We start from the raw sequence: 14,362 nt of genomic DNA on the forward strand, positions 1-14,362 counted from the left end.
CTCCAAATTCTAAATATTTCTATCTACTTACTTGTTCTTCATTGCCTGGTTCTGGCTTTTATGAGAGAGGGAAGGGGAAGGAGAAGATAAGTTAGGATGAAAAGGAGGAGGAAGGGGAAAATATATAAAGAGGAGGAGGAGGTGGTGGAGGAGGAGATAAAGGAGGAGAAAAAATGGAAAGGAGTAAAGAGAAGGAAGGAGAAAGAAAGAAAGAAAGAAAGAAAGAAAGAAAGAAAGAAAGAAAGAAAGAAAGAAAAGAAAGAAGGGAGAAAGAAGGAAGGAAGGGGAAAAAAAGTGAGGGGAAGGAAGGAAAGGAAGGGAAAATGAATGAAGGAAAAAGAGGGAGGGAGAGTGGAAGGAAGGAAGAAGAGAGAGGAGGGGAGAAGTGAAAGAGGAAAAAGAAGGGAAGACGAAACGAAGGGAAAAGGAAGGAAGGAAGGAAGGAAAAAGAGGGAGGGAGGGCAAAGGCAATTTTTTTTAAAAAAAAAAAAAGACCTAACATTGAAAACTGGCATATGCCAAACATTCCTAAACAAACCCACATGGGAGCTAAAGATAGAAAAGAATGTTGGTTTGGATCAGCTTTGGTTTAATGGACTTCTATGTGGGCTTTTTTCTTCTCCTTTCCACCGGCCTAGAAAGAGCATTGAGACAAGGACATCCCGTGAAAGTAAAAAGGAGCAGCAGGTTAAAAATTAAAGATACTTTCTCCCCCCCCCTTTTTTTGGGGGGGGTCCCCCAGAAAGAAATGTTTGACGGATGGAGAAGAGAATAAGTGGAATGCAGTCAGCTGAAGTACCGTGTTTTGCCCTACAAAATAAGTGAATGGCCTTATTTTCGGGGAGGTCTTATTATTTTTGAGGTACAGGAGGCAGCGAGCGTGGTCACCTCATGGCTGCTGCTGTGTTGCAATATTTTCGGGGAGGGCTTATTTGAGCGCCACCCACCCCATTCTATACAAACGTCATTTTCCTGGTGGTGAAAGGTATCTCGAGGTTGTCCCCTGGGAAAGAAGGTGAGGGGGCATCCCAGGTACGTACTCTGGGGGCGGAGGCTTGGTCCGGGCCCATACGACGGATCTAAGGTGCCCTTTTCTTTGCCAGACCTGTCCTGCTCGCCAGCTGCTTTCAACGTTGGAAAATCCTCGGGAGAGAAGGATAACAGTCGGCTTGAGCCCCTTGAACCTGGGGAGGAGAGAGCATTTGAACGATATTAGGAAAAAAGAAAAAGAAAAAACACCTATGAAATAGATACATTTTAGACTAGCTGTATACCTATGCTCTGCTATGAAACTATGTGATTGGGGTTTGATAAATCAACGCTTGGGCTTAAAATGTGATGTATATACATAAACACACACACACACACACACACACACACACAAACAAAATAAAAATAAAACCTGCCTAAGCACAAACCGTCCACAAACGGGGGATACTTACCACCTTCTAGTCTGGCTGGCTTTCCATTCAGCTGCGCCCATGATTTTATACCACCGAGTGCTGAATTTGTATTCTGCAGAAGAATTTTTTTTTTTAAAAAAAGAGAAAAGTTTACAGGCAGTCCTCGACTTACGACCTCAAAATTTCCATTGAAAAGCAGTTGTCCCATTTTACAACCTTTCTTGTTCAGCGAATCCCTACAGTTCCCCAGTGAGCTACGTGAACCTAGCTCTTCCCCCGTTGACTTTCCTTGTGGTCTCCAAAGGAGATCACATGAACCCAGGAAGCTGCAACTTTCCTAAGTACATGTCAATTGCCAAGCGTCCTTTTGAATTCGAATGCCTGTCCTTTTGAGTTTGACCACCCATCTTCATACTACTCACCTCCTGGCTGATTGACAGGTTCCGTTTCTGTAAATTGGAGACAGATTTCTGCAAATCCTGCTGCGGCAGCGACTCCCGCGGCTGTGCGGCTGTGCAACTGGAACTGACACAAAAGGAAGGAGAAAGTGACTGAACCGTCCGAGTCCCTGTGAGTTTTACAGATCGGCGGAGGGTTTTTTGTTTTTTGTTTGTAGATCTCGGTTGATTTCAAAAAGATTTTTGGTAAAAGTTGGATTTATTCCCACAATAGACGAATGGCTGTAAAAGTTGATGGGAGTCAACAGAGACGGCTATAAATTGACTGCTTTGATTAAGGAAACAAATACAATTAATTTTGTTTCCACTTGGAAACCACTTCTGGACTTTATGCTTGTGGAAAATATAAGACTAAACTATTAGGATGGTTTTTACTTGCTGGGATGAAGGAAGTAGTTACTTTGTTTCCCTTTCTTTTTTTTTCTTTTATACACCTTTTATATACTTTTGGTATTGCATTTCTATTCTCCTTGCATATGCATTTTTTTAAACTTGGAATACTTAATAAAACTAAGTGGAAAAAAAAAATGGGGGAAAGATCCTGTGGTCATCACCCACCACAATAACATTCAGCTCCTGTCATCCCTGAAGTGTCTCATCCCGACCTAGGCTTCTCAAGAGCATGAAGCAAACTCCTTGTCCCGACAAAAAAACCTTTTCCTTAATGGACTGTGAATTCTGCTCCTTCACACCCAGCAAAGTCTTTCAAGGGAGGATTTACGGTCACAGACCTTCTCTGGCTTGGAGAGCTGCCAGGCCCATATCTGCAATACTTGGCAAGGAGTCTCGGAGAGCCAGGAACCAATAAAGCGAAGTAATGGTCTCCTGCAAACTCCACTCCCCTTTCGCTCCTCTTTTATTCCCTATTGGAGGGGCCATTCATTGTCCACCTGTGGCCTTACTCCCAAGTCGACCCCTGTTCTTCAGCTCTTCCCTTTGTCTGGCCACTCTGGGCATGCGCCCACTGGGAACAGGCTCCCTCAGTTCCTCTGCCTCACAGATGTCTGACTCTGAAGGCAGCTGGTAACTGTCAGACGGCCCGGGCCCCCTCTCTGCCTCCGACACAGAGCCCTCATCCGAGCCTTCCCCAGACTCCAGGACTGGCCCAGGTTCCTCCCCAACCTCCTCACTGTCCGAAACTGCTGCAAGCTCTGCTGACCGGCCACAACAGGCTGGTCCTTCCAAAGAAGGAAGGTGAAAATGCCCGGCTCACCTCTTTTGCTCTGGGGGGTCCTGCTTGTTTGCCCATCCTGTTCCGTCCTTCGGCACGATTATGATGTTGGGGTCGTTTCCTTTATGCTCTGATTTCAAACTTGGCAAGTTGGCAGGAGGGGGCATGCGCCGTGCGGAAGCAACTTTCCCGAGACTCTGTAAGCCATGTCTAGGAATAACTAGCAAGAGAAAGAGAGGGAATAATCCACCCAGACCCATTATCCTCAGCATGAATTGCAACAAGCAACTGCTATCTAGAGCCATAAACGGACATCAAAGTGTCCCAGTTACGCCGTTTTCAGTTGCAGGTACTCCTCAACTGATGGCCGTTTGTTTCGTGGCCGTTCGGCACTAAAAAAAAAAATGACTTGAAATTGTTTTTCACTTTTCAGACACTTGGCAACTAACTCATATTTATGACGGCTGCAGCACCCCGGGTTGTGCGTGTCGCATGATCCCCCTTTGCGACCTTCTGACAAGCCAAGTCAACAAGGAAGGCAAATTCACTATCTAATTTTAAGAGCTGAGGTGATTCACTTAGCGACCGTGGCAAGAAAGGTTGCAAAATGGGGCAAAGCTCACTTAACAGATGCCCCACTTAGCCACAGCAATTTGGGGATGATCGATTGTGGTCGTAAGTCGAGGACTACCTGCATTGGTAAGTAAAGAAATATGTCCACCTCACAAACGCACAAACGTTTCGTCCCAAGCACAACCCAATCAGATCCCTTGCACCCAAAAGCACAGGGGAAAGGGGGCGCGGGGGGGGGGGAGAAATGTGGGATCACCTGGTGGTACCCCATCCATCTCATAACCAGCTTCCCTTCCAAACCCAGACGGGCAGGTGCAAATATTATCGAAATGAGCCTGATTTAAACGCACACACATGCACATCGTCCTTGTTGCCACTCCTTCCCAACAGGGCTCACCTGTACTTCTACCTGTTTCTACTGACTTCCCTTTATATTTATCAAACAGGCTGAGCGTGGTGTACTTGGTTTTCCCATCCTTTCCCTTGGTTATTTGCCCCGAACGATCGGACATCGCGATGAAAGGTCATCGAGTAAGGAAATTTATCTGCACCGCTCCTGATCTGCCTGCAGGGAAGACAGAAAGCAAAAAAGGTGACAAAAATTAAAGCATGGCCTAATAAACATTAAAGAGGAGCCAGCAGTGTGAAATTCCCCAACTCTGGCCCATGTTGTCTGATCTGAAAAGGCCCCTGGGAAAAAAATATTTTTGAAACCATGAGCCAGAGTCCTATCAATGCAGAGAGACACGGGGGATGCAAAGATAAGGGATAGCTTTGGCCATTTATGGTTGTGCTGAAAACGTTCTTGTTGAATTTAGCCACTTTCTAAGTTTGTGCAACGTGTATTTTTTTTTTTTTTAGCTATCAACTGAGCTACTTCTCTTGGCACAACAATTCCTTGGGGAAAAAAATAAAAAACAGACCAACTTTAGAACTAACCACAACAACAGGATAACTGAGTTGGAAAGGACCTTGGAGGACTCCGATTCCAACCCCCTGACCCATCAGGAAAGGAGGAGGAGGAAGAAGAAATAATAATGGAAGAAGATCGGAATGAGAGGGAGGGAGGGAAGGAAGGTGAGACAGAAGAAAGGGTGGGAGGGAGGGAGTAAAGGAAGGAAGGAGAGGGAGGGATGGAGGAAAAATAAGGAAGGGAAGGAAGGAAGAATATGAGAGGAGGGAGGGAGGGAGGGAGGGAAGGTTGGAAGGAAGGATTTGGGAGGGGGAGGGGGGAGGGAGGGAGTGTTCTTTTAATTTTACAAACAACACAAATTTTCACCTCAGCCAACAGCCTCCAAAAACAATTTCCCCATTTCAGCTATGGTAGAATTTCTGCCTCCAAAACACTCCATCATAACATCTGGATAAAGGTACGACAGCTCTTCTGCCTGACCACCTGCAGACAACAACTGTACACACCAACTATGCACACTCCAGGTGGTTTAAAACAAACCCTTAAAACTACAACTTTTTTTTTTAATTATCTATTTTCATAGGGCCGTGCACAATTTTTCAAATTGATTTGTTTCCAAGCCCAAAAGCAGCTTTCTCGTTGGGCGTGCAAAATCATTCAATTTCATTCAGGAAATGTTTTGAGCCCCAAACGGAAATGTTTTGTTTTGCTATTTCAAACACACACACACACACACACAGACAGACAGACAGACAGTTTGGTGGGGCTAAAAATCTAAATGCTGGGGAAGCAAAGTATGAAGGAAAACCCTGAAATGGAGCAATTGGGATTCAGTTTACCGTTTCTGATAGTTAAGGTTCAATTTCAAGCTTCTTTAACTTCCTAAAATGGGAAGGATGAGCAGAGGCACAAGAGAAATTTCCTCCTTTGGCATGTTTATCCTTCCAATCGATTGTAGCTGGGTTTTATTGGCCACCAAAAGATACAAACCATTATGACCAACAAATTTCCTGGCTCGGTAGGAAATGAATCCCCAAAAACTGAGTTGTAGGAAGGCAACTAATATAGAAAAGATATAGATCAGAAAGGTCAGCAGCACGGCGGTTCGAATCCCTTGTGCCGCGTAACGGAGTGAGCTCCCATGACTTGTCCCAGCTTCTGCCAACCTAGCAGTTCAAAAGCGTGTAAAAATGTAAATAGAAAAATAGGGACCACCTTTGGTGGGAAGGGAACAGTGTTCTGTGCGCCTTCGGCGTTCAGTCATGCCGTCCACAAGACCTTGTGGACATCTTCGGACAGTGCTGGCTCTTCGGCTTTAAAACCGAGATGAGCACCGCCCCCTAGAATCGGGAACAGCACAGATGTGCAAAGGGGAACCCTGACAAGCAAAATCAATGTGTCAGGATTCTAAATAATAGATCCATAGCAAGCAAAACTCCGAGACAGGTAGATCCCTCAAAGAACAGTTTTATTGCAAATATCATATTGGCACATATCTGGCGAAAACCGACTCTGTAGCTGTATAGCTCCCGCTCCCTTAAGGAAGTTCAAAACATTCTTAGAGATCCTTCTCATTCCATCCCGGGCACCCTTTTTTGAAATATTACCATCTGGCAGGACAATAAAAACAAGGACAGATAGGCTGAAAAGCAGCTTCCATCCCAGAGCAGAAACTATATTGAATTATAGAGTATAAAACGTAAAGGTTCCCCTCGCACAAATGTGCTAGACCTTCCCAACTCTAGGGGGCGGTGCTCATCTCCGTTTCAAAGCCAAGAGCCAGAACTGTCCAAAGACGTCTCTGTGGTCATGTGTCCGGCATGATGGCATCAATGCCAAAGGCGCACGGAGCGCTGCTCCCTTCCCACCAAAGGTGGTTCCTATTTTTCTACCTGCATTTTCCACATGCTTTGAAACTGCCAGGTTGGCAGAAGCTGGGACAAGCCACGGGAGCTCCCTCCGTTACGTGGCGCTAGGGATTCGAATCACCAACCTTTCTGATCGGCAAGCTCAGCTAGCCACTGAGCCACTGCGTCCCTATTGTATAGTGTACTATTAATGCAATATTAGGGGTTTACAATTTAATTGTATAGAATGTGGATGTGTGTTTTTGTTTTATTTGTATAGTTTCCTTATGTATGATGTACACTGAAGATGGCATTTAATTTCATTGTACGAGGTGCAATGACAATAAAATAAGTTAAATTAAAATAAACTAAATTGACTAACTAACTAACTCTAAAGGTCTCCACAGTTATCACTTAGTTAAAAGAGAAAGTTTTCCCACAACCCCAAATAATCAGTAACACGGTCCAATCTTGTCGTCTCGTGACCTCCTCCCTCCCTCCACGGTCCACGTGTGAGAATGTCCTTGGTTCTCAAGAGAAAGTACTTTGTTTTGGCTACACAAACCCCTCTATCTCTAATCCCCCCCTCCCTTTCCCTCAACTCCAGTGTGGCAACATGGAAGCTCCAATATGGAGGTCAGCTTCAGGGTTGACACAAGGAGGAAATCTGATTCACTTAGCAACCATGTTACTAACGTAACTACTGCAGTGATTCACTGAACCACTGTGGCAAGAAAGATCGTAAAATGGGACAAAACTTGCTTAACATCTGTCTCGCTGTCATATGATCGCCATTTGCAACTTTCCCAGCAGGCTTCCAAAAAGCAAAGTCAATTGGGGGGGTAACTGGATTCGCTTAACAACCAAAGCAAAATTTGGCACGGTTTACTTACCAAGTGCCATGCTTCACATGGAAACTTTGGTGTTCTGACCTAGGGCCTCCCCAAAAAACACAAAACAGATTCCTAGTTTCAACAAAACCCCTTTTATTAAACAAATGTGAATTCCTCTCTTTCACCTTCAGCAGAGGCCAGGCAAACAATCTTTCAAAGGAATACTTATGACCAGAGACCTTATCTACCTTGGAAGGGGCCATGTAAATATTTTCCCAATGAGGTGCAATGCAAGGAAAGACTGGGCACAGAGTCTCTGAGATTCACGGACAGATCTTCACACCCCTGAAAACGAATCTAACAAATGATCGAACAAATTGTTAATTGCAAAAGCCCACTCCCCGTTCGCTCCTCTTTTATGACCTATGGGAGGGGCCAGTCACCTGCCACCCATGGCTTTACTCTCCAAAGTCTGCCCTGATTTCTGAGCTGTTCTTTTCTTCTGGCAGCTCTGTGCATGCGCACACTGGGAACGGGCTCCCATTGTTCTTCTGCCTCACGGCTGCCTAGCTCTGTAGGCAGCTGATCATGGCCAGACTGACCGTCATGGCATCCCCATGGTCACATGATCAAACTTCAGCCTCTTGGCAACTGACTCACATTTATGACGGTGGCAGTGTCCCTGGGGTCACGTGAGCCCCTTTTGCGACCTTCTGACAAGAGAAGTCAATGGTGGAAGCTGGATTCACTTAACAACCATATGACTAACTTGACAACTGCGGGGATTCACTTAACCACTGTGGCAAGAAAGGTTGTAAAATGGGGCAAAACTCATTTAACTGTCTTGCTTAGCGATATTTTTTGGGTTCAGTCGTAAATCAAAGATTCCCTGTGAAGATTTTTCCAAATACATTTTTCTGGGAGGATTGATGGAAATATTTCACTGTTCTTGATTTCCTTAAACCTGGACTCTCATGGTGGTCTCCCATCCTAGCCACAAATGATAAGCACCTCTACTTCTTCCTAAGAAGCCAATTTTATGGCAATTGAATTTTATGTGCAATTTTATCGCACATTTTATGGCAAATCTAATTACAGTTTTAAATTACTTTCCCCCCACAATGGACCAGCATCGATGTCGGTTTTTCCATCCTGGAATCCCACAGCAATCTCTAATATTTGTCATGACAGAGAAAAACTAAGTAGATATTCAGACAAACCTACCAGAAAATCTACATTACTTGTGAAATAATACTTGACAAATTCCAGCCTCTTGATGTGAGGCAGCAGAAGTATAATTATCTGCTTCTTTTCATCAACATGTTAAAAGCATACATCCAGAAACCGATTTTTAAAAGTAGTTTATTTAATTTGGGGTTATAGGGCTGGGAAAACAAAGACAATGGTGCACAGCCTGATTTTTAGAAACCCACAAGATACCAAAATAATCTCACTTAGCTTAGTCAACCAAAGGGGGTGGGGGGGTGGGGGAGGACAACCAGTGTCTGGTTTGAGAAATCGAAATGGGAAATAATGAAAAATCAAAAGGCAAGCTAAATAAGAAACTGCATGCTAAAACTTTAAAAAAAAAATCAGGAGACAACACAAAATTAGAAACTGTAAGCTGGAGAAATCAGCAGGACAGAGGGGAGAAAAAAAACCTTGTAGAAGGGCCAGATAATTTAAAAACACGGTGCAAAAATGTACACACAAACACACATACGCACACACCCTCCCACCAGATTTCTGGCCTCTCAAGAGATTGCTACAAATATGAAACCATAAACTTTGGGGAACCACAAAGGATCAACCATGTTGCAACAGGGGAGAGCCCCACTTAGCAAATATAAACATAAATCTGTGTTGCTACAATGCTGAGCTCTGTGTTGCTTCTTTCAGATGACAAATAAACAAAGAAAAAGCAGCAAAAAAAAAAAAAACCTGGTCTGTATTTGCCACACAACTCTCCCTGCAGGGACAAGCTGTGCCTGGTTTTTTTTTTTTTTTTTTTTTTAAATGTACTAGAAGATCCACGAACCCTGTATGGGGGAGAAGACAGGATCTAAGGCATAATAACAACAACAACAACAATAACAATAATAAATATCCCACAAACCCCATCACAACATTGCATGCAGTTTTGCTCAACTTCCTCTGTGTGTCACCAGTTTTGGATTCCTGCTGGGACACACACAAACACAAACACACAAACACACACACCTTTACAAAAGTAATAAGACACAAGCCATGTTCCTAAATCCAGGTAAAAGGAGATGCTTAAAGCAGGTAATAAAACAAAGCCATCCAACAGGATCCCAGAGAGTGGTGTGCACCGAAACACGCTTTCATGTTTATCACCCACAATGCCCAATACACTTGCGGCATGTCTCCAAACCACCACCACCCCTTTTCCATCAACATTGTTCCCCACGCCCTCCCCCCCAAAACGCAAACTAAAACCCCACAGGAATGCCAATTTGGGCAGCGCTCCCCCAATAATAAGAATCGTTTTTTTTTTTTTAAAAAAAAGGAAACATATTTTTTCTCTAGCGCATGAAAATAGAAAAAGAGATGGAAGCCATCGCTCGCTCTGCTGGGAAAAGCCAGGTGTGTCGTAGGGGAAAATGGAGAGACAGAGACAGAGAGAGAGAGAGAGGGAGAGAGAGGGAGAGAGAGAGAGATGCCTGTGGTATTTTTGAGGATGCTTTTTTGGCCAAAAGAGAAGCAAGAGAACCAGGATGGCATTGCTTGATGTCTAGCAAGGCAGCGCAGTGTGCAGTTTTGGTAGCCTCTGGTACCCTGGGTGGCATGGATGATCTGGGGAGGGGGTCAGCATCACCCCAAGGCCTCGCTGGCTAGGCGACACCAGCAACCAAAACAATGGAAAAAGCTAACCCTGGTTGGAAGAAAGCAACAGCCGCACAAAATGGCAACGGCAACACAATCACACACACGCACGCACACACACACCAGGGGGAACTCAGTTCGGCTCAGATCCAGGAAGGGAGGAAGAGCAAAAAGAAAAAAGAGAGAGGAGAGGGAAATAAAATGGCATTAAGCCAGGACTAAACGTGTTGTTGTTGTTTTGTCAAAAATCGGGTTGTTTGCATAAAAATAAATAAGAGGGAAGGGGCTGAGGGTAGATGGGAGGGAGAGGCAGCCAGGAGAAAAATATTTTTTTTAAAAAAAGAGGGTGGGGGGGGGGTATTCCAGACAGGTCTTACCAGCCCAGGGCGACCTCGGAAGCTCCCCCTCCCCAGATTTAAAGAGGGAGGATCTGTTGCAAAAAAAAAAACGCACTCAAAATAAGAATTTGAAAGCCGGGGTGGGGGCGTCCCCTCCCATGCAACGTCCTTGCAACCATTGCAAAAAAACAACAAACCCCCCCCCCGAAATGCACCGATCCCCTTTGCAAAGCACCCGCGATTTTTTGCAATTGGGGGGTGGGGGGGGCAAAAAAGCAAGAGGCGAGGATGCTTTGCTTTGCATTGCGCTGGGAGGGAGGCAGGCAGGGAGGGAGGGAGGCAGGCCAGCGGGCCAGGCCGGGCCTGCTGCGTCTCCATCTTACGACCGGCCGCCTCTCCGTCCCTCGGCAGAGCCCCCCATGGCCGCGGACGCCCCCCGATGCCCACCTGTGGTGCTTGCGGGGAGCCCGGGGCGCCTGGGGAGCCGGGGGTCGGGCGAACGGGACGCCTGAAGGCGGCGGATGGCGGCGGATTGCGCGGCGGCAGCGGAGCTCGGCGCGGCTTCTGCTGCTGCTGCTGCCTCTCGGCGTCTCCTCGACTGGCCCTCCGCCTCTCGCCGCCGCCTCCCTTCCTCCGCCTCCGCCTCCTCAGCAAGGCCTACCAGTCCCCGGGCTGGAGTGAGCAGCTCAGCCCGACGCGGACGGGCTGGTGTAAGAGGACAGCGGCACCTGTAGGGCCCGCCGGGGAAAGCAAGGGAGAAGGTGGGGAGGGAAGGAAAGGAAGCCGGGGAGGGGGGGGGGGCAGAGAAGAGAAGGGTGGAAAGGAGAGCCGAATAGGAGGAAGGAGAAGAAGAGAAGGAAGGTAAGGAAGGAAGGAAAGAAAGAAGATAAGGAAAAAAGATGAAAATAAGAAAAAAAGGAAGGGAGAAAAGAGAAGGGAAGAAAGGAGGGAGGGAAATGAGGAAGGAAAGTCAGGAAGGGAAAAGGAAGGAAGGGAGGAAAGAAAAATAAGGAAAAAGATGAAAATGAGAAAGAAGGGGGAAAAGAAGGGAGGAAAAAGTAAGGAAAGGAGGAAAGGAAAAGAAAGGGAGAGAAATGAGGAAGGGGGGAGGAGGGGAAGGGAAAGAAGTAAATAAAAAGGAAAAATAGAAGGGAGGGAAGAAAGGAAAGAAAGAAGGAAAGAAAGAAAATGAGAAAAGAATGGAAGGATGGTGAGAAAGAAAAAAGAAGGAAAGAAAGTTAGGTGAGGAAGGGAAAAGGAAAGAAGGAAGACCAAGAAAAAAGAGGAAGGAAAATGAGAAAGGAAGACAAGAAAGGGAGAATGAAAGGAAAAATGTAGAAAGATTGGAAGGAAAATGAGAAATGGGAGGAAGGAAAGTCAGGAAGGAAGGAAAGGAAATAAAAAAGGAAAGGAAGAAAAGAAGGGAGGGAAAATACAGAAGATACAGATCCTTAGAATGAAGGAGCGATAATTCCTCTCCTGAAACTCAGATTGTGAAATTGACCAACCGTAATGGAACTGACTAGAATGGGCAAAATGAATTTTTGATTACAGAATTGCTTGATTTATAAACCTAATGATTCCAGCTTTCTGCATTCAAACTGGGTGTTAGCCAACAAACTATGGTTAATCCTATCCTGGATTTCCTTTTCTACAATTAAACATAGTCCTTCATGCAAGAATCCTTCATCATGACACTCGGAATCAGTTTAGATTACGCACCTTCTCCCACCTCCGTTACTATGAATGCCATATTCTCCAGAGATCTATACATCTCCAAGGCAACCCTTCAAACTCGGGAGAACAAATAATACTTAATACCTTCTTCAAACTTGTAGAAGAGTGAACAAGAGGAGATGCGCGCCAGGAAACATTTTTTTAAAAAATGTGTATTGTATATGGTGTGTGTGTGTAGATATGCGTGTATATGTTGTACATTGCCCAGAAGATTCTTGCTTTGCAAGATAAGCAGCTATTTAATGTTGATAAATAATAAATATTTTAACGTTAAGGCATTTGAGTAATATTTAAATAGTGTGTATATTACATATTTTAACAATATTGAATTTGAATATTATTTAAATAATAACTATGCTACATACTTAAATAATAAGAATTTAAAAAATATTTAAATAGTGTGCATATAATACATACCTTTGAAGGGTGGCTCATTGGCTAAGACACTGAGCTTGTCAATCAGAAAAGGTCTGCAGCTCGGTGGTTCGAATTCCTAGCACTACGTAACGGAGTGAGCTCCCGTTCCTTGTCCCAGCTTCTGCCAACCTAGCAGTTCAAAAGCACGTAAAAAATGCATGTAGAAAAATAGGAACCACCTTGGGTGGGAAGGTAACAGCGTTCCCTGGGCCTTCGGCATTTGGTCATGCCAGCCACATGACCACGGAGACGTCTTCGGACAGCGCTGGCTCTTCGGCTTTAAAATGGAGATGAGCACCGCCCCCTAGAATCGGGAAGGTGTAGCACAGATGTGCGAGGGGAACCTTTACCTTTAATACATACCTTAACAATACACAGTTTAAATGTTAAGTCTGTAATGCGCTCTTTAATAATATGCAATTTAAATATATAAAGAGTGCATATGTACAACATACTTCAACAATCCATAAATAATATTGAGTGTGTACATCATTCTTTCACCGTCTATTTCAATTAATATGTGTATTCATTTAAAACTAGGATAATCGGATATGTCCACAAGATGGAGTCCTTGGAAAGCTGAAGAGACAATATTAAGGCCAAATGTCCAAGGAAATAATTGTCCAAGGGCTGGATTTAGGATGCAAAGTTTATATGAAAGAATCATAGGATAATAGGTTTGGAAGGGACCTTGAAGGTCTTCTAGTCCAACTCCCTGCTCAAGAAGGACATTGCTATGCCATCTTGGACAAAGTTTTGTCCAATCTCTTCTTCAAAACCTCCCGTGATGGACCACCCACAATGTCTGGAGGCAAGCTGTACCCAAGGATCTGGGTTTTTTTCCCCCCTTCATTCTCAAAGAAATACGTCCATGGGAAGGGAGAGGAATTATTCAAGTCAGAAGTTGCAATGGTATAGAATACAGAATAACGGAGTTGGAAGGGACCTTGGAGGTCTTCTAGTCCAACCCCCTGCTTAGACAGGACACCCTACACCACATCCTCAATAAGCTTTGTTGCTTCTTGTCCTGCCTTCAGGGGCTTTGGAAAATAGGTCGACCCCTTCTAAACTTCCAGTGTTGGATCATTCACAACTTTGGAGTTGTGGAGCATTTTATACTCCGAAAAATACAAAATACGGTATATATATATATATATATTTCCTGCCTAGGCAGGGGGTTGGACTAGAAGACCTCCAAGGTCCCTTCCAACTCTACTATTGTATTGTATTATATATATATAGAATAACAGAATTGGAAGGGACCTTGTTGGTCAAGAAGCAGAGGCTATTCCATATTCCTCTTTGTATCTTTCTCTCTGTGGAAAGTTTCTTGGTTGTCTCTGGCGAGCAACTTCCCTTCACCATAATTTATCAGACGCTTCCAAAATACAATTCAAGTTTTATGCTGATTCAGGCAGAGAATTTTCCTTGCTCAGCTGGATGAAAACATCTCCCCTTTGCCAACTGTTTCCTGCTTAATCGGGAGCTGAAGAAAACCACCATCTCAGGCCGCTTCGCCCAACGCATTTTTTTTCGGCCAGCTTGGCATCCATGCTGGCCGAAAGGACACCGGTCAAGGAGGTCGACAGCACTGCAGAAGGATCTGGCACCTCGGTTTCTGCTGCTTGCAGTTTCTATCTGGTCCTCCATATGTTAGTCCTCGACTTATGATCGCAACCAAACCACAGATGCCCATTGCTAAGCGAGACAGTTGTTGAGTGAGCTTTGCCCCCATTTTACAACCTGTCTTGCCACAGTTGTTAAGAGAATCACTGCAGTTGCTCAGTTAGTCACACTGAAGGTCGTTAAGTGAATCCGGCTTCCC

At 44.8% G+C, this 14,362-nt stretch overlaps 1 protein-coding gene across 6 annotated transcripts in view; it reads right to left on the reverse strand.

Moving 5' to 3' along the window:
• PRRC2B (proline rich coiled-coil 2B) overlaps positions 1-11,114 on the reverse strand; it is a 42,138-nt gene extending 31,024 nt beyond the window's left edge. For 4 of the 6 annotated variants that reach the window (XM_081967181.1, XM_081967179.1, XM_081967183.1 and 1 more), the window contains exons 1-6: positions 10,831-11,114; positions 4,003-4,170; positions 3,075-3,252; positions 1,826-1,928; positions 1,443-1,515; positions 1,041-1,184 (exon numbers count right to left, since the gene is read on the reverse strand). In XM_081967181.1, the coding sequence (XP_081823307.1) occupies positions 1,041-1,184; positions 1,443-1,515; positions 1,826-1,928; positions 3,075-3,252; positions 4,003-4,117 (613 nt within the window). In that variant the 5' untranslated portion in view covers positions 4,118-4,170; positions 10,831-11,114. The remainder of the gene's footprint in view (positions 1-1,040; positions 1,185-1,442; positions 1,516-1,825; positions 1,929-3,074; positions 3,253-4,002; positions 4,171-10,830) is intronic. The other 2 variants (XM_081967182.1, XM_081967180.1) reach the window with 1 other exon arrangement.
• Positions 11,115-14,362: the final 3,248 nt, after the last annotated feature.

This window comes from Natrix helvetica, assembly GCF_964273705.1.
Source record: "Natrix helvetica genome assembly, chromosome: 15".
Lineage (NCBI taxonomy): Eukaryota > Metazoa > Chordata > Lepidosauria > Squamata > Natricidae > Natrix > Natrix helvetica.